This window comes from Hemitrygon akajei, unplaced genomic scaffold, assembly GCF_048418815.1.
Source record: "Hemitrygon akajei unplaced genomic scaffold, sHemAka1.3 Scf000039, whole genome shotgun sequence".
In the NCBI taxonomy this organism is placed as follows: Eukaryota; Metazoa; Chordata; class Chondrichthyes; order Myliobatiformes; family Dasyatidae; genus Hemitrygon; species Hemitrygon akajei.
In genome coordinates this window covers 9354553-9378569 of record NW_027331925.1, presented here as the reverse complement: position 1 = coordinate 9378569, position 24017 = coordinate 9354553, and the positions used below count along the sequence as shown (strand labels likewise).

The following is a 24017-nucleotide window of genomic DNA, read 5'->3' as shown; positions in this document are numbered from 1 at the left end:
CCCGGAAATGCGTGATGGGACGGTGTGGGATTAACTCTTGTCTGACCCCGGAAATGCGTGATGGGACGGTGTGGGATTAACTCTTGTCTGACCCCGGAAATGTGTGTTGGGACGGTGTGTGATCAACTCTTCTCTGACCCCGGAAATGTGTGATGGGACGGTGTGGGGGAGTTTCTCTCTGATCTGATCCCGCGTGTCTGTGAGGAGACTGTGTATGGGGAGTTTCGGTCTCTGTCCGACACTCGAGAGTGTGTGATGGGACTCTGTGGGGGTAGTTTCACTCTGATCTGATCCCGCGAGTCTGTGATGAGACTGTGTATGGGGAGTTTCACTCTCTGTCTGATCCCGGGAGTGTGTGATGGGACGGTGTGAGGTTAGTTTTACTCTCTGTCTGACCCCCGGAGTGTGTGATGGGACGGATTGTTGTTGAGGTCTCTCTGTCTCTAATTTCTGTTCTAACACAAATCCCAGGTACACGTACGGGAAACCCATGCGGGGTGTGGTAAACGGCACGGTCTGTCTGAAGAAATATTACACTCAGGAGGAACAAGATCTTTGTCACTATGTTGTGGGCAAGGTTAGTTCTGGACAGGCCCGGGAGCCCAGGGTGCTGTGTCTCATGTTTCCGACCCCCTGCTGTGTGAAGAGTGGACGAAGGAGACGGGGATAGGCGGGACGTGGCAAAGTGTGAAGTGTGCCGGAATGACAGATCAGTGTGGGAGGTTTCCCTCGATGCCAACAACGTACGTCCCCTGTTCCCCGACTAGTGTAATGAGCAGTCCCCCGTATGTCTACAAACCTCCCTCCCCTTCCACTCTCACCTCGTCAGAGCAGATCATTCCTCGCACATACATCAAAACATGTGACGAAATGGGCGAGGGAGGTGGTTTGGGGGATGCCCGCGAGTAATGCCACCCTTCCAGTGCCAACGCAACGCGCCAGCAGATCATTGGCGCTGATGCACCCATCTGTGGAATGTGGGAAGAGCCGCACGGTCACTCCACCCAGAAAGCAGCAGCTATTGAAACCTGGCCGGTGATCACTGGTGCTGCGAGAAATTGCGCTAACCCCAGCGGTTCCCTCGTCGGTCACCTAGTTTCACCCGTCGTCCGCACCCCGCTGGTAATATGCAGCCCCCCAACCCACTCTTCCCTAACCCCAGTTAACCCACCTTCTTCTTTGGGAAGGGGGCGGAAACTGGATTAACAACAGGAAGCCCGCAAAGTCATGGGGTGAGCGCACAAACTCCAAACAGGCAGCGCAGGAAGTCTGGGAGAACCGTGTCCCTCCACCTCACGTATATAGTACACCAGTCACTCGTCCCCTCATCAGTTTTCTCTCTTCCTCTCTTACATGCTCACCACTTCCTCCCTTCTCCCTCTCATTCTCTTCCTCCCTTCCTCTTTTCCTCTCCCCTTTCCCATTCTCCCCATTTCTCCATTATCTCTCCGTCTCGCTCTTACTCTCCTCCCTCTCCCTCTCTCTCCCTCCAGTTCCCTCCCCTCTCCTCCTCTGGCTGTCTGTCTCCCTGCCACCCTTCCCACCTCCCTCCCACTCTCCCCTCTCCCTCTCCCTTTCTTTTCCCTTTCCACTGCCCTACTTCACTCTCCCTCTATCCCTCCCCTCTCACTCTCCCTCACCTACCTGTCCCTCTTCCCCCTCTTTTTCTCGCTCTCTTCATATCTCCCTCTTCACCTGCCTCTCCACCTCCCCGCCGCCTTTCCTTTTTCTCTATCTCTTTCTCCATTTCCCCCCACTCCCACTCTCCCCCTCCCTTTCTCTCTCCTCTACTTCTCACCATCTCTTCCTCTTCCTCTATCCCTCCCTCCTTCGCCTCTCCCTCTCTCTTCCGCTTCTTCTCACACAATAACACACACATCACGTTATGGAGAGAGGGAGACTGCTTGACTGGGTAAACGGGATTTGTGATTCTCGATTTGGAATGAAGGATCCGGGAAGGACTGGGGACTGGACGGGGCATTTGGAGGAAACAGAAATGTATGACGAGTGTTTGCCCAGCCCCCAGTTCCTTCCCCTTAGTCTCACCGCCCGCCCCTGTGTTACCCCTCAGACGGACAATGACGGCTGCATCTCCCGGGATCTCGCCACCGCTCTGTTCCGAATGAGAAGGAATTGGAACAACGAAATCCGCGCACACTTCATCCTGGAGGAGGATGGGACAGGTCAGGGCCTGGGAGGGGGTAATCATCGTTCATATTACGTACACCACCTCCTCCTGAGTGTCTTTCCCAGACCCCTTACCTCTCTCGCCCGTCTCTGTTCCAACCTCTTGCATGCCACACCGTTTCACACTCTCTCCCTCCTGATCCCCGAGACCAGAAGGTGAAGGAGCAGAATTGGCCCATCGAGTCTCATCCTCCATTTCATCGTGGCTGATCCAATTTCGCTCTCAGCTCCAATGTCCAGCCATCTCTCTGAATCCTACCGTGACCTGCCTAATCAAACCTATCAATCTCTGCTTTATCCCTCACCCTCTCCCCCGTTCCATCTCTTTTCCCCGTTTCTCTCTCTCGCAGTCTCTTTACTTCTCATTCTCTCTCTTTGTCCATGCCTCACATCCCTCTCTCTCTCTGTCCCTTCCCTCCCTCCCCCTGACACCCCACAATCTCATCTCATCCTCCCGTCCGGCTCACTGTCTGTTCCCGATGCCAGGCTCACCTGTTTCCCCCCTCTCGCGCGACTCTTCGCCAGTGACTAACTTCCTCCTTAACATCCTACATCTGTCGACACACCAGCACCGCGACTGGGCTCCCAGGGCAGTCGGTAATCCAGCACTCAAATCCCTCCACAGGAATTAGGAGGGAAAAGTCAGCATTCTGCTCGATTGCCTCGGAGGTCACGAAGATCCACTTTGAAGACATTGGAATGTACTACAAGAGAGGACTCCCGTTGTCTGGAAAGGTAGAGATGAACCAACACTGAGAGACAGGTTCGACAGCACTGAGATAGGAGGCAGTTAGGCCCTTTGGCCCATCGAGTCTGACTTACCATTCCGTCGTCCCTCTCAACCCCAGTCTCCTTCCTTCTCCCCGTAATCTTTGACCGTGACTAATCCAGAACTTCTCAGCATCAGCTTTAAATATACCCAGAGACTTGACCTTCACAGACGTCCCTGGCAATCCGCTCCACAGATTCACCACCCTCGGTCTAAAGACATCCCTCCTCATCTCTATTCTCAATGGACGCCCCTGCATTCTGAGGCTTTGGTAGGAAATTTGCAGCTTACTTGGAGCTGAAGCCTATTACATAGGCGACAAAACCAAATCAACTCTCGAAATGGTCAAAATTAAACCAAATAAGGCGGTCTAAAATACCCTAACCTTTGTAGTGGACAGGCCTTTCATTATCTTAGTTCATGGGGAGAAACAAACGCAAGCTAGCCCTCATCATCCATGACTGGGTGGCACGGACGAGGGAGTCTTATGTTTAAAGACCTGAATAACTGGGTTACGTTACTGATGATGCCCTCCAGTGCACAACCGGTTAGTTAATCCAAGTGGTGTCGGTGAAACATGGGCTATTTCAAACTGGCAGGGTCAAGTGGCACCAAATCTCCGGTAATTAGATCAAAAACAGAAGAAGGTTAACTTTCTCACTGCCCATGTGATCCTTTATCCCCTATCAATCTCAAAGAGTAGTCATTCTCTGCTGGCAGGTGGTGATCAAGTTGGCCACAGGGAAACCAATGCCAAGAGTGAAAGTGTACCTGTTCAACTCGTTCAATCCCGGGGCGCAAGAGATTCTCGTCGATGACCAAGGAGAGGGAACCTTCGTCCTCGACACCTCTGAATGGGAAGACGAGGTGTCCTTCATGGTGAGTCCGGAATGGGATTATCTGGAGGGTGGGGTGGGGGTGTCATTCTGGGATGCGAGGATGTTGGATGGTCCTTCTGAGGGGGTGTAGATGGACAATGAGTGTGAGGGTCTTTTGGAGGTGAGGGAGAGGGTTTGAGGGAGTTTGGAATCACTGAAGGAAAGAGGGATTGAGAGAGTTGAGGATCAATCTGAGTGACTCACTGAATGAGGTGAGGATCATTCTGAGGGGAGGGATAGGGGCTCTGGTGGAGTTGAGAGTCAACCTGACGGAAAAATTGAATGAAGCTGGTCGCCCTGAAGGGAGGAAGAGGGACTCTGAGTGAGTTGAGGTCACTCTGAGAGGAGAGAGGGACTCTGCTAGTATGGACGGTCACTCTGAGAGAGAGGGATTGAGAGAGTTGAGGGTCAATCTGAGGCACTATGAGGTAAAGGAAGTGACTAGGATGGTTGGTCAATGATACGAGACCATTCTCTCTCTTTGTGCGGCGTCTGAGATTCGGCGACACCTCGCAGTGCGTCGATCTGCCTCAGCGTTGATCCTCAACTCCCTCAGAGTGATATTCAGCGTCACCTACGATAAACACCGTCGCTTTCCTCGATGACCAACACTTTCCCAGGATGCGCTCAGTGGTGCCGGCAAATGTCGCCACAATTCCCGGGCGCATAATCCAGGCGCTTCGAGCGCCACCTCCAATTCTAACGCCTGTGGATTATGGGAGGGTGCCGGAGGGGTCCCGGCACCCTCCCATAATCCACAGGCGTTAGAATTGGTGTGAGGCTTGCTACACTACCATGTGGAGTGAGGCCTGCTACACTACCATGTGGAGTGTCCACCTCTCACTTCGATGTAATGTTCTCAGGCTTCGCAGGGCATCTTCTTTCCCTCTGCTCATCCCTGTCTATCACCTCCAACTGGTGTCCTTCCTCCTATCCTTGATCCCAAGGTCTAACCTCCTCTCCCATCAGATTTCTTCTTCTTTTAACCCTTTGGCTATTCCACCAATCACTTCCTGGCTTCTTACTTCAGACCTCTCCCCCACTACTGGCCTTCACCTATCACCTTCTCTCTCGCCCTATTCCTCCTCCTCCCATCTTCTTATTCTGGCGTCTTCTCCCTTCCATTCCAGTCCTGAAGAAGAGTCTGGGTCCGAAATGTCCATTGTTTAGTCTCATCCCTGGACAACGAGTTTCTTCAGCGTTTTATGTGTGTTGCTCTGGGGCATAGCGAAGTCCCATCTTGGCACAGATGCAACGATGCCATGCCCTCTCTCTCTCTCGGGACGGACGCTGGGATGCGTTGCCATCGAATATTTCTTGTGTTCCTTCCTGGTGTCCAAGTCAGGCCCAAATACCGATGACGGCGTGTGTATTCTGTTCTCCCTAGGCCATTTATCATCTTCAGCCTGAGGACAATTACCACTCTCCCCGGCTCCCCAGCCACTCTCACGCCCGGCACTCAGTCAAGCGGTTCTACTCCAAGTCCAACAGCTTCCTGTCCATCATGAGTCGTCAGAGGGAGCTGCCGTGCACGTTCGCTCTGGAGATGCCGATTAGTTACATCATCAAAGTTCTTCCAGACGGCGGATCTCTCGATCTGGAGGTGTTCCAGTTGGTGAGGCTCGATCTGCTCTTCCCCGCCCGCCCAGCGCCCCTCGAGGCCTCACGCCTCGCCCTTGCGCCTCACACCATTCCATAACCCAAACCAATCTCTCTGAGTGAATGGTCCCAGAACCGATCACTTCCCTCGTCGCAGCCTACCTCTTCCACTCGACTCAACGTCAACCACAGTGCGTTTTCGCCCTCTTCTATACACCCCGACGTTCGCTCCTCCAACTTCCTTCGAAACAGTGGATAGAGCTCAGAGAACGTAATAGCCCAGCGTACGTCCTTCGTCCCACAACGTTGGTCCGACCTCTAAACCTACCTCAAGATCGATCTAACCATTTCCTTCTCAAAATCCTCCGTTTTTCTATCATCAATGTGCCTATCGACGAATCTCCTAAATATCCCTAATGAATCTATCTCTACCACCGTCCCGGACAGGGTGTTCCACACATTCCCCACTCTCTGTGTAAACCCTTACGTTTGACATCCCGTACTATACTTTTCTCCAATCATCAGGAACTTATGCCCCCGACATCAATCATTTCCACCCTGGGAAAAGTTCAGTTGATCTATACATCCTATTATCTTGTACACTTCTGTCAGCTCATATCTCATTCTCCTTCGCTCTATGGAGAAAAGCCCGAGCTCGCTCAGCAGATCCTCATAAGACATGTTCCCCCATCCAGGCAGCATCCTGATAAATCTCCTCTATACCATCTCTAATCCAGACACTATTTTCGCAAATCGCCCCACACCCTCTCTAAACCAGGCAGCATCCTGGTAAAGCTCCCCTACACCCTCTTTCATCCAGGCATTATCCTGGTAAAGGTCCTCTGCACCCTCTCTAAATCAGGCTGCATTTTGGTAAATCTCATCTGCATCCTCTCGAAAGGTTCCACATCCTTCCTGTAACGAGGCGACCAGAACTGTGCACAATACTCCATGTGTGGTCTAATCAGGGTTTTATGGAGCTCAACCTATTCCCATAAGACATGCTTTCTAATCCAGACAGCATTTTGGGAAATCTCCTCTGCACCCTCTCTAATCCAGACATCATCTGGATGAATTTCCTTTGCTCCCTTTCTAAACCAGACAGAATTTTGGTGAATCTCCTCTGCACCCTCTCTAATCCAGACATCATCTGGGTGAATTTCCTTTGCTCCCTTTCTAAACCAGACAGAATTTTGGTGAATCTCCTCTGCACCCTCTCTAATCCAGACATCATCTTGGTGAATTTCCTTTGCTCCCTTTCTAAACCAGACAGAATTTTGGTTTATCTCCTCTGCACCCTCTCTGAAGCTTCCACATTCTGCCTGTAATGACGCGAGCAGAACTGAACATAATAGTCTAACTGTGGTCCAATCAGGGTTTTATAGGGCTGCTACCTCGTCTCAGAGGTCACACCTTCCAAACCATACAGCAGAGATATCATCCGCATAATCCCCTCAGAATTTTCAATGTCTCAATAATATCACCCCACCCAACCGCCCTGCAACAGGTTCTAATATTTACGTTCCTTCCCCACCAATTCAAAATTCTCCAGGTACAGGAGAGGAGGACAGAGAGGGTGGTGTTGTCCCCTCGAGGTTTGGACAAATGGTCTTGTTCAGGAGGGGTGGAGGGAGAGAGAGAGAGAGAGAAATGCTTCTCTTCTGCTTTTTAATCATATCGCGCCCTCCCTGCTCCCAAAAAATGAATCACAGACCCAATCTGTTCATACGCTAGTGAGAACAGCATTCCTTCTCTGTCTCTGCAACCAACTCTCTGATAATAAATGGCTTCCTCTCCGGAATCCACCTCCCTCAGTGCCTAACATCGCACGGTAACCCCATTGCGCCTCACAACTTGGACAACCACTGGGGTCAACAACATTCCCCCTCTCTCTCCTCCCCTCCTGTACTAGACAACTTGTCCTACCTAGAGTACAATATCTCCCCCTCCCTATCTCTCCCATCCGCTCCAGTACTCTGCCGCTTGTTCAACCTAGAAGGGACAAAGGGACCCTCTCCCGTCCACTTCTGTACCAAACTAGTCGCATAACCTGGAGGTCAACACATCCCACTCTTTCTCCTTTGCCCTTCTTATACGAGACTACTCGTCCGACCTCGAGGGGCAACACCTTTACCCTCTCTCTCTGCTCGCTCCTATCTCGCATTAGGGTTAGCACTTCTCAGTCTCTCTCTCCTCCCCTCCTATACCAGAAAACTTGTCCAAACTCGAAGGTCAAAACAACCCCCTTTCTCTATCTCTCTCCTACCCTCCTGCACCAGAGCACGTGTGCAACCTCCAGGGAACAACACCTGTCCTCTCCCTCTCTCCTCCCCTCCTGTACCAAACCACTTGTCCAACCTCGAAGGCCAACTCCACCTCCTCTCTCTCTCCTCTCCTCCTGTACCAGACCAACTTACCACCCCCGAGTGTCAACACTTCCCCTCCCTCTTTCTCCTCTTTTACGAGACCACTTGTCCAAGCTCTAGTCATTATCTGTCATCTGTTCTGCAGGCGATGGCGAGAGGGAAGATCATCAGCTTTGAGAAGAGCTCACAATCCATTGAAGGGACGGAAGGTAGGAAAGTGGGGCATCGGTGGGACGTGGCGAACTTCCACAGTCACGGAACCCGATCGGAACGGACCGCAGAACTGTTGGAATGACCCGGAAAACAGACGGGAATGGGACCTCTGGTGTCCACGGGAAGGTGGGGGGGGGGGGTGGGAAGGAAGCTGTGTTTGTCACAGGAGTCCAAGTGAAGGGGTTGTGCAGGAGTTCACAGGAAGTCTATGATTGTGACCAGAGATCGTGACCAGTGCCCGTGATCTATGTCTGTGAATGGTGTCTGTGATGTAACCGGTCTGTGATTGAGAATGGTGTCTGTAATCGGTATATGTGCCTGTGATTGGAATGTGTGACTGTGAAAGTTCTCTGTGAATGTGACTGGTTTCTGTGTCTGTGATTGATGTGCATGACTGTGACCGGTGTCTGCGTCTGCACCCGGTGTTTGTGACTGTTGTGGTATCTATGACAGTGACAGGTGTCCGTGTCTGTGACTGTAAACGGTGTTTGGATCTGTGATCGGTTTCTGTAACTGTGGTGCTGTCTGTGTCTGTGTTCTGTGTCTGCGCCTATGACCGATGTCTGTGTCTGAGATAGGTGCCTGTTTTGTGACCCGTCTGTGACCAGTGTCTGTGTCTGAGATTGGTGCCTACATCTGTGATAGGTGTCTGTATCTCTGATCAATGTCTGTGAGTGTGATTTGTGTCTGTGACTGTGCTCATTTTCTGTGACGCTGACCGGTGTCTGTAATCTGTGATCGGTGTCAGTGTCTGTGATCAGTGACTGTGACTGTGTTCAGTCTCTGTGACTGTGACTGGTGTATATGAATGTGATCTGTTTTTGAGCAGTGTTTGTGTCTGTGATCGGTGTTTTTGACCGGTGTCTGTGACTGCGATCGGAGTCTGTGACTGTGACCAGTGACTGTGACTGTGACCGGTGACTGTGACCAGTGACTGTGACTGTGACCGGTGACTGTGTCTGTGACCGGTGTCTGTGACTGCGATCGGAGTCTGTGACTGTGTCTGTGACTGTGACCAGTGACTGTGGACTGTGACCGGTGACTGTGACTGTGACCGGTGTCTCTGACTGCGATCGGAGTCTGTGACTGTGACCAGTGACTGTGACAGTGACCGGTGACTGTGTCTGTGACCGGTGTCTGTGACTGCGATCGGAGTCTGTGACTGTGTCCGGTGACTGTGTCTGTGACCGGTGTCTGTGACTGCGATCGGAGTCTGTGACTGTGACCAGTGACTGTGACAGTGACTGGTGACTGTGTCTGTGACCGGTGTCTGTGACTGCGATCGGAGTCTGTGACTGTGTCCGGTGACTGTGTCTGTGACCGGTGTCTGTGACTGCGTTCGGAGTCTGTGACTGTGACCGGTGACTGTGTCTGTGACTCTGAATGGTGACTGCGACTGTGAACGGTATCAGTGTCTGTGAGAGTGACCGGGTGACTGTGTCCTGTGACCGGTGTCTGTGACTGCGACTGTGAACGGTATCAGTGTCTGTGAGAGTGACCGGTGACTGTGTCTGTGACCGGTGACTGTGTCTGTGACTCTGAATGGTGACTGCGACTGTGAACGGTATCAGTGTCTGTGAGAGTGACCGGTGACTGTGTCTGGTGACCGGTGTCTGTGACTGCGTTCGGAGTCTATGACTGTGACCGGTGACTGTGTCTGTGACTCTGAATGGTGACTGTGACAGTGACCGGTGACTGTGTCTGTGACTGTGTCCGGTGACTGTGTCTGTGTCCGGTGACTGTGTCTGTGACCGGTATCAGTGTCTGTGAGAGTGACCGGTGACTGTGTCTGTGACCGGTGTCTGTGACTGCGTTCGGAGTCTGTGACTGTGTCCGGTGACTGTGGTCTGTGACCGGTGTCTGTGACTGCGTTCGGAGTCTGTGACTGTGACCGGTGACTGTGTCTGTGACCTCTGAATGGTGACTGCGACTGTGAACGGTGACTGTGTCTGTGACCGGTGTCTGTGACTGCGATCGGAGTCTGTGACTGTGTCCGGTGACTGTGTCTGTGACCGGTGTCTGTGACTGCGTTCGGAGTCTGTGACTGTGACCGGTGACTGTGTCTGTGACTCTGAATGGTGACTGCGACTGTGAACGGTATCAGTGTCTGTGAGAGTGACCGGTGACTGTGTCTGTGACCGGTGACTGTGTCTGTGACTCTGAATGGTGACTGCGACTGTGAACGGTATCAGTGTCTGTGAGAGTGACCGTGACTGTGTCTGTGACCGGTGTCTGTGACTGCGTTCGGAGTCTGTGACTGTGACCGTGACTGTGTCTGTGACTCTGAATGGTGACTGTGACAGTGACCGGTGACTGTGTCTGTGACTGTGTCCGGTGACTGTGTCTGTGTCCGGTGACTGTGTCTGTGACCGGTATCAGTGTCTGTGAGAGTGACCGGTGACTGTGTCTGTGACCGGTGTCTGTGACTGCGTTCGGAGTCTGTGACTGTGACCGGTGACTGTGTCTGTGACTCTGAATGGTGACTGCGACTGTGAACGGTGACTGTGTCTGTGTCCGGTGGACTGTGACTGCGTTCGGAGTCTGTGACAGTGACCGGTGACTGTGTTTGTGACTGTGGACCGGTGACTGTGTCTGTGACTGTGTCCGGTGACTGTGTCTGTGACCGGTATCAGTGTCTGTGAGAGTGACCGGTGACTGTGTCTGTGACCGGTGTCTGTGACTGCGTTCGGAGTCTGTGACTGTGACCGGTGACTGTGTCTGTGTCCGGTGACTGTGTCTGGTGACCGGTGACAAGGCATACAACAAAGAAGCAAAAACTAGTGGGAAGATAGAGGACTGGGAAGTTTTTTAAAAACCTAGAGAGAGCAGAACAGAAAAATATCAGTACAAGGGATAAGATAAAATCTGATAGCAAGCTAGCGAACAATATCAAAGTGAATAGTTTTTACAAGTTTGTTAAAAATAAAAGAGGAATTGAGCGGACAGAAGACCGTTAGAAAATAAGGCAGGAGAGATTATAACGGGAGGACAAGGAGATGGCTGACGAACCAAATGAGTATTTGGCATCAGTCTTCACTGTGAAAGACATTAGCAGTGTGCCCGATATTGTCGTGTGTGAAGGAAGAGAAGTGGGTGCTCAAAAACTAAAATACCAAAAGGCGGGTCCAACTTATAATTCTCCGTAACTTCCGCCACCTCCAACAGGCTCCCACTACCAAGCACATCTTCCCCCCCCCCCATTTCTGCTTTCCGCAGGGATCGCTCCCTACTCAACTCCCTTGTCCATTCATCCCCCCCATCCCTTCCCACCGATCTCCCTCCTGGCACTTATCCTTGTAAACGGAACAAGTGCTCCACCTGCCCTTACACTTCCTCCCTCACCACCATTCAGGGCCCCAGACAGTCCATCCAGGTGAGGCGACACTTCACCTGTGAGTCGGCTGGTGTGGTATACTGCGTCCGGTGCTCCCGGTGTGGCCTTTTATATATTGGTGAGACCCGACGCAGACTGGGAGACCGTTTCTCTGAACCCCTACGCTCTGTCCGCCAGAGAAAGCAGGATCTCCCAGTGGCCGCACATTTTAATTCCATGTCCCATTCCCATTCTGATATGTCTATCCATGGACTCCTCTACTGTCAGACGAAGCCACACTCAGGTTGGAGGAACAACACCTTATATACCGGCTGGGTAGCCTCCAACCTGATGGCATGAACATTGTCTTTCGTTAATGCCTCTCCTCCCCTCCTTACCCCTTCGCTGATATATTTAGTTTCCCCCCCTCCTTTTTTTCTCTCTTTCTGTCCATCACTCCGTCTGTCCTCTTTCTCCCTCTGGTGCTCCCCTGCCCCTTTCTGTCTCCCGAGGCCTCCCGTCCCATGATCCTTTCCCTTCTCCAGCTCTGTATCCCTTTTGCCAATCACCTTTCCGGCTCTCAGCTCCACCACACCCCCCTCCAGTCTTCTCCTATCATTTCGCATTTCCCCTCCCCCTCCAACTTTCAAAATCTTACTATCTTTCTTTTCAGTTAGTCCTGACGAAGGGTCTCGGCCCAAAACGTCGACAGCGCTTTTCCCTACAGATGCTGCCTGGCCTGCTGTGTTCCACCAGCATTTTGTGTGTGTTGCTTGAATTTCCAGCATCAGCAGGTTTCCTCGTGTACGTAAGTTACACTGACCAGATGAACTGCAACCTAGGGGTCCGAAAGATGTGGCGTTAGAGATTGTGGTGACACTAGAAATGATTTTCCAAAAATCATTGAACTCTGACATGGTGCCAGAGGACTGAAAAATTGCAAATGTCACTCCACTCTTTAGAAGGGCAGAAGGCAGCAGTAAGGAAATTATGGACCACTTAGCCTGACCTCAGTGGTTGGGAAGATGTTAGAGTTAATTTTTATTTATGAGATGATGGGGTACTTAGTGACAAAAGACAAGGTTGTAGGAAGTCAGCATGGTTTCCTTCATGTAGGAAGAATCCTGCCTGATGAACCTGTTGGGATTCTTTGAGGAGATTACAAGTAGGATATATAAAGTGGATGCGTTGGATGTTGTATATTTGGACTTTCAGAAGGCCTTTGACAAGGTGCCAAAGCTGAAGCTGCTTACCAAGTTAAGAGCTAATGGTATTACAGGAAAGTTACTAACATGGTTAGAGATACTAACATGGTTCAAATCTCTTACTATCTTTCCTTTCAGTTAGTCCTGACGAAGGGTCTCAGTCCGAAACGTCGACAGCACTGTTCCTTATAGATGCCGCCTGGCCTGCTGTGTTCCACCAGCATTTTGTGTGTGTGATGGACCAGATGAGTTATTTCTGCTCCTGCGGCTTGCTCTCTTATGATTGTGAGCGGTGTCGCTGAGTGTGAGCGGTGTCTGTGACTGTGATCAGTTTCTGTGACTCTGGCCGGTGTCTATAACTGTGATAGGAGTCAGTCTGTGTCTGTGTTCGGTGCCTGTGACTGTGACATGTTTATGTGACCAGTGTCTGTGTCTGTGATGGGTGTTTTTGACCGGAGTCTGTGGCTGTGACCCATGTATGTGACTGTGATCGGTCTGTGACTATGACGTTGTCTGTGACTGTGACCTGTTTATGAGTCCAGTGACGGTGTTTGTGATCGGAGATTTTGACCCGTGTTTGTGACTGTGACCGGTGGTTGTGATTGTGGACTGTTAATGTGATCAGTGTCTCTGTCTGTGATCAGTGTTCTTGACCCGTGTCTGTGACTGTGATGGTTGTCTATGCATGCGGCTGGTGTCTGTATGATTGCTGTCTGTGCCTGTGACTATGACCGTGACTGGTGTCCGTGAGTGTGATTAGTTTCTGTGACTTTGGCTGGTGCCTGTAATGTGATCGGTGCCAGTGTCTGTGACTGCCGGTGTCTGTGTCTGTGACTAGCGCCAGTGATTGTGGCGGGAGGTCTGCGACACTGTTTGATGTCTGTGACTGTGATCGGTGTCCGTGTCTGTGACCACAGTCCGTGAATGTGACTGTGATCTGTCTGTATCTGTAATCAATGCCTATTATGGTGAATGGTGTCTTAGTCTGCGACTAGTCTCTGTGACTGTGTGGTGTCGGTGAGTGTGTTGGTGTCTGTGACTCTGACAGGTGTTTGTAACTGTTATCAGAGTCTGTGACTGTGATCGGTGTCTGTGATTCCGACAGGCGTCTGTGACTGCTGTCTGTGACTCTCACCGATGTCTCTGTCTGTGATCGGTGCTTTTGACCGGTGTCAGTGACTGTGATGATTGTCTGTGCCTTCGGCCAGTATCTGTCAGTATAATTGCTGTCTGTGCCCGTGATTAGTGTCTGTCTCTGTGACTGTGACCGGTGTCTGGGGACTGTAACCCTTATCTGCGATGGTGGCTAGTGTCTGAGACTTCTACCAGCGTCTGTGAGTGTGATGGGTGTCTGAGACTGCGACCAGTGTCTGTGAATGTGACCAGTGTCTGTGAGTGTGATCGGTGTCTGAGACTGCGACCAGTGTCTGTGACTGTGACTGGTGTCTATGAGTGTGATCGGCGTCTGAGACTGCGACCAGTGTCTGTGACTGTGACCGGAGTCTATGAGTGTAATCGGTGTCTGAGACTGCGACCAGAGTCTGTGACTGTGACCGGTGTCTATGAGTGTAATTGGTGTCTGAGACTGCGACCAGTGTCTATGAGTGTAATTGGTGTCTGTGACTGTGACCAGTGTCTATGAGTGTAATTGGTGTCTGAGACTGCGACCAGTGCCTGTGACTGTGACGGGTGTCTATGAGTGTGACGGGTGTCTGTGACTGTGATCTGTGTCTGGGATTGCGACCAGTGTCTGAGACTGCGACCAGTGTCTGTGACTGTGACCGGTGTCTATGAGTGTGATCGGTGTCTGGGATTGCGAATGGTGTCTGTGACTGTGATCGGTGTCTGGGATTGTGAACGGTGTCTGTGACTGTGACCGGAATCTATGAGTGTGATCGGTGTCTGAGACTGCGACCAGTGTCTGTGACTGTGACCGGTGTCTATGAGTGTGATCGGTGTCTGGATTGCGAACGGTGTCTGTGACTGTGATCGGTGTCTGGGATTGTGAACGGTGTCTGAGACTGTGACCGGAACCTATGAGTGTGATCGGTGTCTGAGACTGCGACCAGTGTCTGTGACTGTGACCGGTGTCTATGAGTGTGATCGGTGTCTGAGACTGCGACCAGTGTCTGTGACTGTGACCGGTGTCTATGAGTGGTGATCGGTGTCTGAGATTGCGAACGGTGTCTGTGACTGTGACCGGTGTCTATGAGTGTGATCGGTGTCTGAGACTGCGACCAGTGTCTGAGACTGTGACCGGAATCTATGAGTGTGATCGGTGTCTGAGACTGCGACCAGTGTCTGTGACTGTGACCGGTGTCTATGAGTGTGATCGGTGTCTGAGACTGCGACCAGTGTCTGTGACTGTGACCGGTGTTTGTAATTGTAATCAGAGTCAGTGTGTGTGACCGATGCCTGTGACTGTAACCGGTGTCACTGACTGTGACTGGTGGCTGTGACTGTGATCTGTGTCTGTGATTGTGATCTGTTTCAGGGACCGGTGCCTGTGACCAGTGTCTGTCTTTGACTCTGACTGGTTTCTCTGTCTGTGATCGGAGTGTGTGATAGTGACAGGTTTATTTGACCAGTGTCAGTGACTGTGACCAGTTTATGTGACCTGTGTCTGTGTTCGGTGCTTTTAATCAGTGTCTGTTACTATTTTTGGTGTCTCTGACTGTGATCAGTGTTTGTGACTGTGTCTGTGATCGGTGTCTATGCTTGTGACCCTTTTTTGTGACTGTTACCGGTGTTTCTGATTGTGATCTGTGTCTGTGACCGGTGATCACTGCCTGTGATGGTGGTCAGTCTCTCGCCCAGGAAACAGTATGTGATTTGGTGATCGGTGTTTTGACCGGGAACGTGTCTCTGCTTTGGTTCAATTTCTAAGATCTGGCTCCGTGACTCGTTCTGTTTTCGCAGAGGGATCGTTCACTCTCCGGCAGATGATCACCGCAGATATGTCTCCCGTCACCCGGATCCTGGTGTTCACCGCGCTCCCTAACGGGGAGATCATTGCCGACACCATCAAGTTCAATGTCGCCAAATGTTTCCACAATCAGGTGAGAAGTCCTGGCTCCTTACTCTCTCCGTTTCCAGACATCATTCCCTCCCTGTTGGCTCCCCAGCATTAGAGCTTCATTGCTTTGCGAAAGCGTGCACAAACAGAAATCCTGTAAAAAGTAAGGTCGTGTCCAACGATTCAATGCCCATTTAGGAATTGGATGGGCGAGGGGAAGAATCTGTTCCTCAATCGCTGAGTGTGTGACTTCAGACTTCTATCACCTACCTGATGGTAACAGTGAGAAAGAGGCATGCCCTGGGTGTAGGAGGTCCTTCATAATGGACGCTGCCTTTCTGAGACACCGTTCCTTAAAGATATCCTGGGTACTTTGTAGACAGGTACCGAGGATGGAGCTGACTAGATTTACAACCTTCTGCGGCTACTTTCGGCCCTGTGCAGTAACCCCTTCATACCAGACAGTGATGCAGCCTGTGAGAATGCACTCCACGGTACAACTATAGAAGTTTTTGAGTTTATTTGTTGACATGCCAAATCTCTTTTAAACCCCTAGTAAAGTACAGCCGCTGTATTGTTTTCTTTATAACTGCATCAATGTGCCGGGACCAGGTCAGATCCTCAAAGCTCTTGACACCCAGGAACTTGAAACTGCTCACTCTCTCCACTTCTGATCCCTCAGTGAGGATTGGCATGGTGTCCTTCCTAAAGTCCACAATCAGTTCTTTCGTCTTGCTGACGTTGAGCGCCAGGTTGTTACTGCGGCACCATTCCAGTAGTTGGCATACCTCACTCCTGTACGCCCACCCGAGATTCTTCCAACAATGATTGTATCGTCAGTAAATTTTGTAGATGGTACTTGCGCTATGCCTAGCTACACAATCATGTGTACACAGAGACTAGAGCAGTGGGCGCAGCACACACTCCTGAGGTGCGCCAGTGTTGATCGTCAGTGAGGAGGAGATGTTATCGGCAATCCGCACAGACTGTGGTCTTACGGTTAGGAAGTCGATGATCCAATTGCAGAGGGAGATACAGAGGCCCAGGTTCTGCAACTTCTCAATCAAGATTATGGGAATGATGGTATTCCCAGAATGTCTTGCAGTCATTTCGGGGTTATTGTTTCGTCTGGACTAGTTCTGAATTCCTTAGTGCCCGGTGTGTATTTCGGTGTGCAGGGGAGGGGGGGAGGGGGGGAGACGCTTGCCAACCCCTCTTTGCCCGGTCGTTGTGGATACTTGTTGAAACTCAGGCAGAGTTCTTCTGTCAATCGTGAGTTCAGAGTTTCTGAGCATTATATAATAACAGAGAACGTATACAGTATACAACCTTAAGTTCGTACTCCAGAGACACCCACAAAACAAGAAACCCCGTGAAACATCGAGGCTCCCAAAGCCGCCTTCTGACCCCCAATCCCTTTGCCTAAGAAGTAGCAAAAGCATCGACAACCCACACCCCTTGCACACCCCCATCCCCCCCCCCCCACACACACCGGGCAACAGCTCCAGAGACCCCGATCCGGAGTCCATTAAAGCCCAATTTTGCGGTGCCTCAGACAGGATCGCTCTCTCTCTCTCTCTCTCTCTCTCTCTCTCTCTCTCTCTCTCTCTCTCTCCTCTCTCCTCTCTCTCTCTCTCTCTCTCTCTCTCTCTCTCTCTCTCTCTCTCTCTCTCTCTCTCTCTCCTCTCTCTCTCTCTCTCTCAGACACACACGCACACACACTCTCTCTCTCACTCTCTCTCACTCACTCTCTCTCTCACTCACTCTTTCTCTTTTCTCTCACTCTCTCTCTGCATAGTTTCTGCACAGTTTGCCCCAGTTCTCGTTAGTTTTTTTTTTTCCTGTTAGACCAGCAGAAGTCTCGGGTACTCCATCACCTGATCTTGCCGAGGATGCTGAACCACGCTCCCTCTTTCGGTGGTCAGCCCCAGATCGCTCCCTCCCTTTCTTCCTACCCGAGCTGATCTTTCCCTGCCTGTCTCAGTGAGAATCAGATTGAATATCAGCGGCATTCAGGTCTGCTGTGAAATCGGTTGTTTTGAGACAGCAGGACAATGAATACATAACCTATTAATGTATATGAACAAGTGACTATATGTGCACGATATAAATATTATTGATTAGTGAAAAGAGGGAGTGTTGTGGTGTTCATGGGTTCAATGCCCATTCAGAAATCTGAGGGTTGTGGGGAAGAAGCTGTTCCTGAGTCGATGAGAGTGTCTCTTCAGGCTTCTGCTCCTCCTCTCTAATGGTAGTAACGAGAAGAGGGTATGTGGAGGGGGTACTCAGTGATGGATTCCCCTTTTCGAGGCACCACCTCTTGCAGACGTCCTCGAATTTGGGGAGGGATGGTACCAAAATGGAGCAGGCTGACTCTCGGACCTCCTGCAGCCTCTTGCGATCCTCTGCGTTGGAGCCTCCACCCCAGCCGGCGATCGATCCTTCCCTTCCTCAAACCCTTTGTATCTCTCTCAGGTGCAGCTCAGATTCTCCGGCTCCGAGGAGCTCCCGGGTACCCCGATCGATGTCGACCTTCGGGCACAGCCAGGCTCCCTGTGCGGACTCCGAGTTGTGGATCAGAGTGTTCTGCTCCTGAGACCGGAACAGGAGCTATCAGCTAACAGCGTGAGTTCCCGCTCGCCGTTCCTCACTCCTCCGACCACTGGATTGTCGAGGGAGGAAATGTTCCGAATCAGCCCCGGTTCCCGCTCCCCATCCCCTGTAAAGCTGACCCGTGGGTTACGGAAGGAGTGGAGAGGGGGGTGAATTACCCCCAGGTTCCCTCCCCCATCCCTGGCCTCTGACCTCTGGATTAGGGAGGGAGTTAGGGGGTGAATCCATCTTCTCCCGCGCCAACTTGTCGCACTGACGCTCTCTGATAGTGCGTAGCTGGGCTCAAATTTGTTGCTCCCTCATCCTAAAGTACCCCCTCCGTCTCTTTCACACTTGTGGACCTACCCTTTCGTTTCTCTAACCCTTGATCTCTTACTCACACCCCCCTCTCTTTCCATTCCATCTCTCTTTCTGGCCTTTCCCGCCACCCTCTCACTCACTCACCTTCCCTCCCATCTCCTCCCAATCTCTGTCCCTTCTGATCCGTTATCCCTTTCTGTCTACCCTCTCCTCCATTCTCTCCCATCTTCGCCCTCATCACTAACTCCATCTCCCCCTCACTCCACACCTTTCGCCCCCTCCCACTCTCACCCCCCTCGCAGCCCTCCCTTCTTCCTTCCCTCTCTCCCGACACTTTCTCCCCTCTCCCCAATCCCCCTCTCTCCCCAGTCTCTCTCCCTTCTCCCATTCTCTCCCCTTTCTCTCTCCCCTCTCTTTTCCGTCTCTCCACTTTCTCCCCCTCTCTCCCCAATCTCCTCCTTTCTCCCATTCTCTCTCTCCCCTTTCTCTCCCCTTCTCTCTCTGCTCCCGTCTCTCCGCTTTCTTCCACTTTCTCTCTTCCTCCTCACTCTCACACTTCATATATCATGAATATACTCCTCTCTCCCCATCCTTCACCTCGCGCTCCTCCTTTCCCCCTTTCTGTCTTCTACTCCTCCCTCTCCCTCCCCTTCCTCTACCCCTCTCTATCTCTCTTTCTCTCTCTGCACAATCTGTCTCCCTCCTTACTCCCTCCTTTCTCTCTCTCTCTCTGCAGATCTACTCCAGCCTGCCAATGTCTGATCTCAATGATCACCATTATCTGATTTGGGACAACAATGACGAGTTTTGTAAACCGGACGACGGGGGGGCTACAGGATTGCTCCGGAAGATCGGCAGTCGGTCTTCGACGTCAACCGACTCCTCGAGGTATCTCGTATTTGACAAATTCCGGTTTAGTAAGAATAATCGAACTGAGACAGATTGAGGTTTAGAGGGAGATGAAGAAATTCAAGGAAGGATGTTGGGAGGGGGATTGGGAGAGAGAGAGGGAGGGAGGAGGGAGAGAGAGAGTGGCAAGGAAAGAAGGAGGAACGTGAGGGCTTTAGTAGACAAAACATTGGGAAGAGAGAGAAGAGGAGAAGCAGAGAAGGAGAGAGTAATACAATAGCGATGGGGAAGGCAGAGAAGAAGATGAGAAGTGATCTTTGGGAAAAAGTGAATGAGAGAGACAGAAAGATAAAGAAGAGGTAGAGGAAAAGAGAGCGAGAGGAATAAAGGGACGGGAGGTAGCGAAGGAAAGGTGATGATATATTTGGGAGTGAACAGGACCGTGCAAGGGAAGAGAGAGAGAGGGAGAGGGAGATGGGGAGAGAGAGAGAGAGAGAGAGAGAGAGAGGAGAGAGAGAGAGAGAGAGAGAGAGAGAGAGAGAGAGAGAGAGAGAGGAGAGAGAGAGAGAGAGAGAGGAGAGAGAGAGAGAGAGAGAGAGAGAGAGAGAGAGAGAGAGAGAGAGAGAGAAAGAGAGAGAGAGAGAGAGGCGGGGAAGGAAAGTGGAGGGAGGATCTTCAGGAGAGAGAGAGAGAAAATGAAGGTGGACAGAGAAGAAGAGAAGGAGGAAGAAGAAGCCACGAAAGAGGAGGGGATCTTGGAAAGATGAGTGATTAGCTGAGAGGGGGAGGGTCAGGGAGAGAGGCAGAATGGGAAAACAGACTGGCAGGAAATGAAAGATGAGGGACAGATCTTTGGCAAAAAGGAGACAGAGAGAGAAAAGGGAGAGCCGATGGAATGGAAAGCCGATGTGCTAACTGGAAGATAAAGAGAGAGGAGACAAGAAATAGGAAAAGATATATCATTTTCACACACACGCTCGTAGCAGGTGTGGAAGAGGTGAATGTGAGAAAGGAGGGTGAGGTTCATGACCTCTGACATCCCGTTGATTCTCTGACCTTCTCCACAGGGCATGGGGCTGAAGATCTTCACTGATTTTGATTATTATGTCCCAGTGAACTGTGACTACTACACCCAACGGGAATACGACGGAGGGTATGAGCTGACTTCCTTTAGTAAGTATGAGGTGAGGCGGCTTTTGGATGGAAACACACACCCCAACACCTGAGAGACATTATCTCACTTAGTGGCGTCACACAACAAAGGACCTTAACCCCTCCAAACCTGTGCATTCTCTCTCATTTCCCAACCATTTCGGATCCCTTAGCCCCAACAGCTGACAGGGAACGAGGTGATACCTGACGCAGAATCGGGCAGGGAAGCGGCCGATGCAGTTTAGCCCGGTCAAGTATGAACTGATGGAAGATCAAGCGTAAAGGGGTGACAGCGGAGCCTGAACAGTGCTGACGTGTAGGGCGATCTTGAGGTGCAAGTCCACAGCCTTGCAATAATAGATTTACGTTGGGGTGTGGGATTAGTTGGGTGGGTATGTCCTATTCTAAACAAACAGCTCTGAACGGGAATGTTACTCCGGCGGTTTTAAAGCAGCGTTACTCAAGTTGTCTGGTGATCGTCCTGACGCCCCGGTCAGGAACGAGTCTCCCGGAAGGAAAAATTCCGGGAATACTTCCCTGAGACCTACACATAGGACGTTGTTCCTATCAGGAACGAACTCTAGGTTAAGGAATCTCGCCAAGAATCGGAGACCCCCCCCCCCCCCACGATATTTTCCAAAAAAAAATCTCCCTGCGGTGCACGTTTTCCAGATCGTCAAAGTTCCACCCTGACACTGGCTGGGGAAAGGTCCACGGAGGTGGCTTCTGACACGCGAGTCATCCCTAGGGAGAAGCAATGGTGTAATAGAGGGGTTCAGGGATCCCGTGGGGGAAGTGCAGTTCACAAAAAGACAAAGTTTATCGAGGCATTCGGGATCGCAAAGAGATGGAGGGAAGCACAGACTTGCAGAGGTGTGTAGGGACTGAGGGAATTATAGAGATGGGGAACATTGATGGGGAGGGGCTGTGTCACAGAAATGGAGAATTATGTAGTGGCTGCACCTCTCAACACGTTGGACACCCTCCCTTTACCACCTAATCCATGGGACCACCTCCCCACCAGGCCACGTACTGACTGTCGGATTGCAAGTGCCATTTAGATTATGGCTCTCCGGTACCCTCTTCAGCCTGGTAGCTTGTATGCCCGGAATAGCAATGGTTCGCATGGAAGAGAAGGTCCGGGAATACTTCCCGGAGACCGGGATCTGGAACCTGGTCCCCCACAGGTAAGAACCGCAGCCATCCTTCTCCCACCCCCCGAACTGGGAATGATGCCCAGGATCCGTGACTCAGCTCACTGGAATCCCAGTAATAACCACTCTCAACAGGGGCAGAGGTCTCAGCACCACCGAATGTCCCACCGGGGCTATTGTCTGGGTCGCTTATCATACGGAGGAGATCGCCGCGGAGATCCGACGTTATAACGGAGGAGAGTAGAGTCCGGTGGGGGGGGGGGAGGGTGTGTGGTGGGGAAGGGGCGCTGAATTACAGAGAGACTGAGAGTGCTTGGAGGTTCAGGGATCACCTGGGAACAAAATCGTCTGCTCCATCATGCCATCATGGCTGATCCAGGATCCCACTCAGCCCCATACACCAGACATCAGGAAACGATTCGCCGTCTGCTGCAGAGACTTCCATAGACATGCTACTATCTGGCTAAAAAAAGTTTTATTTATATTATTATAATAAAATATAATTTATATTTAATTTATTTAAATATAATATAATATATAATTAAATTAAATATAACTAACTGTAATTGATAATAACATTTATTATAAAACAAATTTATTTATAAAATAAAAATGGCTGTACCCCTTGACAATAAGTACTCCTGTTTGAGTACGGTTGGGGGGAACAGCCTACCTGGGGGAAGCGGCAGTTGCCATGTCTCCGGCACAGAGTTTGGCCCTGTGGCTCAGAGGGGTAGGGAAAGGAAGAGGGGACTCGATAGTTAGGGGTCAGATAGGCGATTCTGTGAACGCAGTCAGCAGACCCGGATGGTAGTTTGCCTCCCGGTGCCAGGGTCCGGGATATTTCTGATCGCGTCCAAGATATCCTGAAGTGGGAGGGTGAGGAGCCAGAAGAGGTCGTGGTACATATAGGTACCAATGACATAGGTAAGAAAAGGGAAGAGGTCCTGAAAGGAGAATATAGGGAGTTAGGAAGGCAGTTGAGAAGAAGACCCGCAAAGTAGTAATCTCGGGATTACTGCCTGTGCCACGCGACAGTGAGGGTAGGAATGGAATGAGGGGGAGGATAAATGCGTGGCTGAGGGATTGGAGCAGGGGGCAGGGATTCAAGTTTCTGGATCATTGGAACCTCTTTTAGGGCAGGTATGACCTGTACAAAAAAGACAGGTTGCACTTGAATCTCACGGGGACCAATATCCTGGCGAGGAGATTGTCTAAGACTACTGGGCAGATTCTAAACTAGAATGGTTGGGGGGGTGTGAATCAGATTGAAGACAACTAGGAGAGAAGAGGTTAGTTCATAAATAGATAAAGCTAGTAGACAGTGTGTGAGGGAGGATAGGCAGGGGATAGAGAAGGGGAGCGCTCAGACCGAAGATGTAGGGGAGAAGGAAGAAAAAGAAGATAATAAAGTTCTTTGCACCGTCAGGGATAAACAGAGCATAAGAGGTGGAGAATTTCTTAAATGCATTTATTTTAATACTAGGAGCATTGCAAGATAAGTGGATGACCTTAGAGCATGGATTCATACCTGGAAAAATGATGTTGTAGCTAGTGGTGAAACACGGTTGCAAGAGGGGTGTGATTGGCAAATAATTAATCCTGATTTCGTTGCTTCAGGTGCGATAATAGTGGAGAAGCAAGCAATCCTGGATGTCGTTGATTCAGGTATGATAGAATCGGAGGGGCAAGTAGGGGAGGTGTTGCATTGCTTTTCAGAGAAAATATTACAGCTTAGAGAATATGACTTAGAGAATCAGTGTGGACAGCTATGTATGGAGCCAAAATGGAGGGGAATATTTTGAACAATTTCTTTTCTTCAGTATTCACTAAGGAGAAGGATATTGAATTGTGTAAGGTAAGGGAAACAAGAAGGGTAGTTATAGAAACTATGATGATTAAAGAAGAGGAAGTACTGGCGCTTTTAATGACTATAAAAGAAGATAAGTCTCCGGGTCCTGACAGGATATTCCCTAGGACCTTGAGGGAAGTTGGTGTAGAAATAGCAGGGGCGCTGACAGAAATAATTCAAATATCATTAGAAACGGGATGGTGCCGGAGGATTGGCGTATTGCTCATGTGGTTCCATTGTTTAAAAACGGTTCTAAGAGTAAACCAAGCAATTATCGGCCTGTAATGTTGACATCAGTGGTGGGTAAATTAAAGGAAAGTATTCTTAGAGATGGTATATATAATTATCTGGATAGACAGGGTCTGATTAGGAACAGTCAACATGGGTTTGTGCGTGGAAGGTCATGTTTGACAAATCTTATTGAATTTTCGAAGAGATTACAAGGAAAGTTGACGAGGGTAAAACAGAGAATGTTGTCTATATGGACTTCACTAAGGCCTTTGACAAGGTTCCAGAAGGAAGTTTAATTATGAAGGTTCAATGATTAGGTA

At 50.6% G+C, this 24017-nt stretch overlaps 1 protein-coding gene across 1 annotated transcript in view; it reads left to right on the top strand.

Moving 5' to 3' along the window:
• LOC140720288 (alpha-2-macroglobulin-like) overlaps positions 1–23283 on the top strand; it is a 69187-nt gene extending 45904 nt beyond the window's left edge. The window contains exons 8-18 of the mRNA XM_073035153.1: positions 472–577; positions 2072–2183; positions 2813–2922; positions 3677–3835; positions 5222–5449; positions 7945–8008; positions 15450–15589; positions 18022–18171; positions 19196–19347; positions 20376–20481; positions 23235–23283. Of these exons, the coding sequence (XP_072891254.1) occupies positions 472–577; positions 2072–2183; positions 2813–2922; positions 3677–3835; positions 5222–5449; positions 7945–8008; positions 15450–15589; positions 18022–18171; positions 19196–19347; positions 20376–20388 (1234 nt within the window). The 3' untranslated portion in view covers positions 20389–20481; positions 23235–23283. The remainder of the gene's footprint in view (positions 1–471; positions 578–2071; positions 2184–2812; positions 2923–3676; positions 3836–5221; positions 5450–7944; positions 8009–15449; positions 15590–18021; positions 18172–19195; positions 19348–20375; positions 20482–23234) is intronic.
• The last annotated feature ends 734 nt before the right edge of the window (positions 23284–24017 follow it).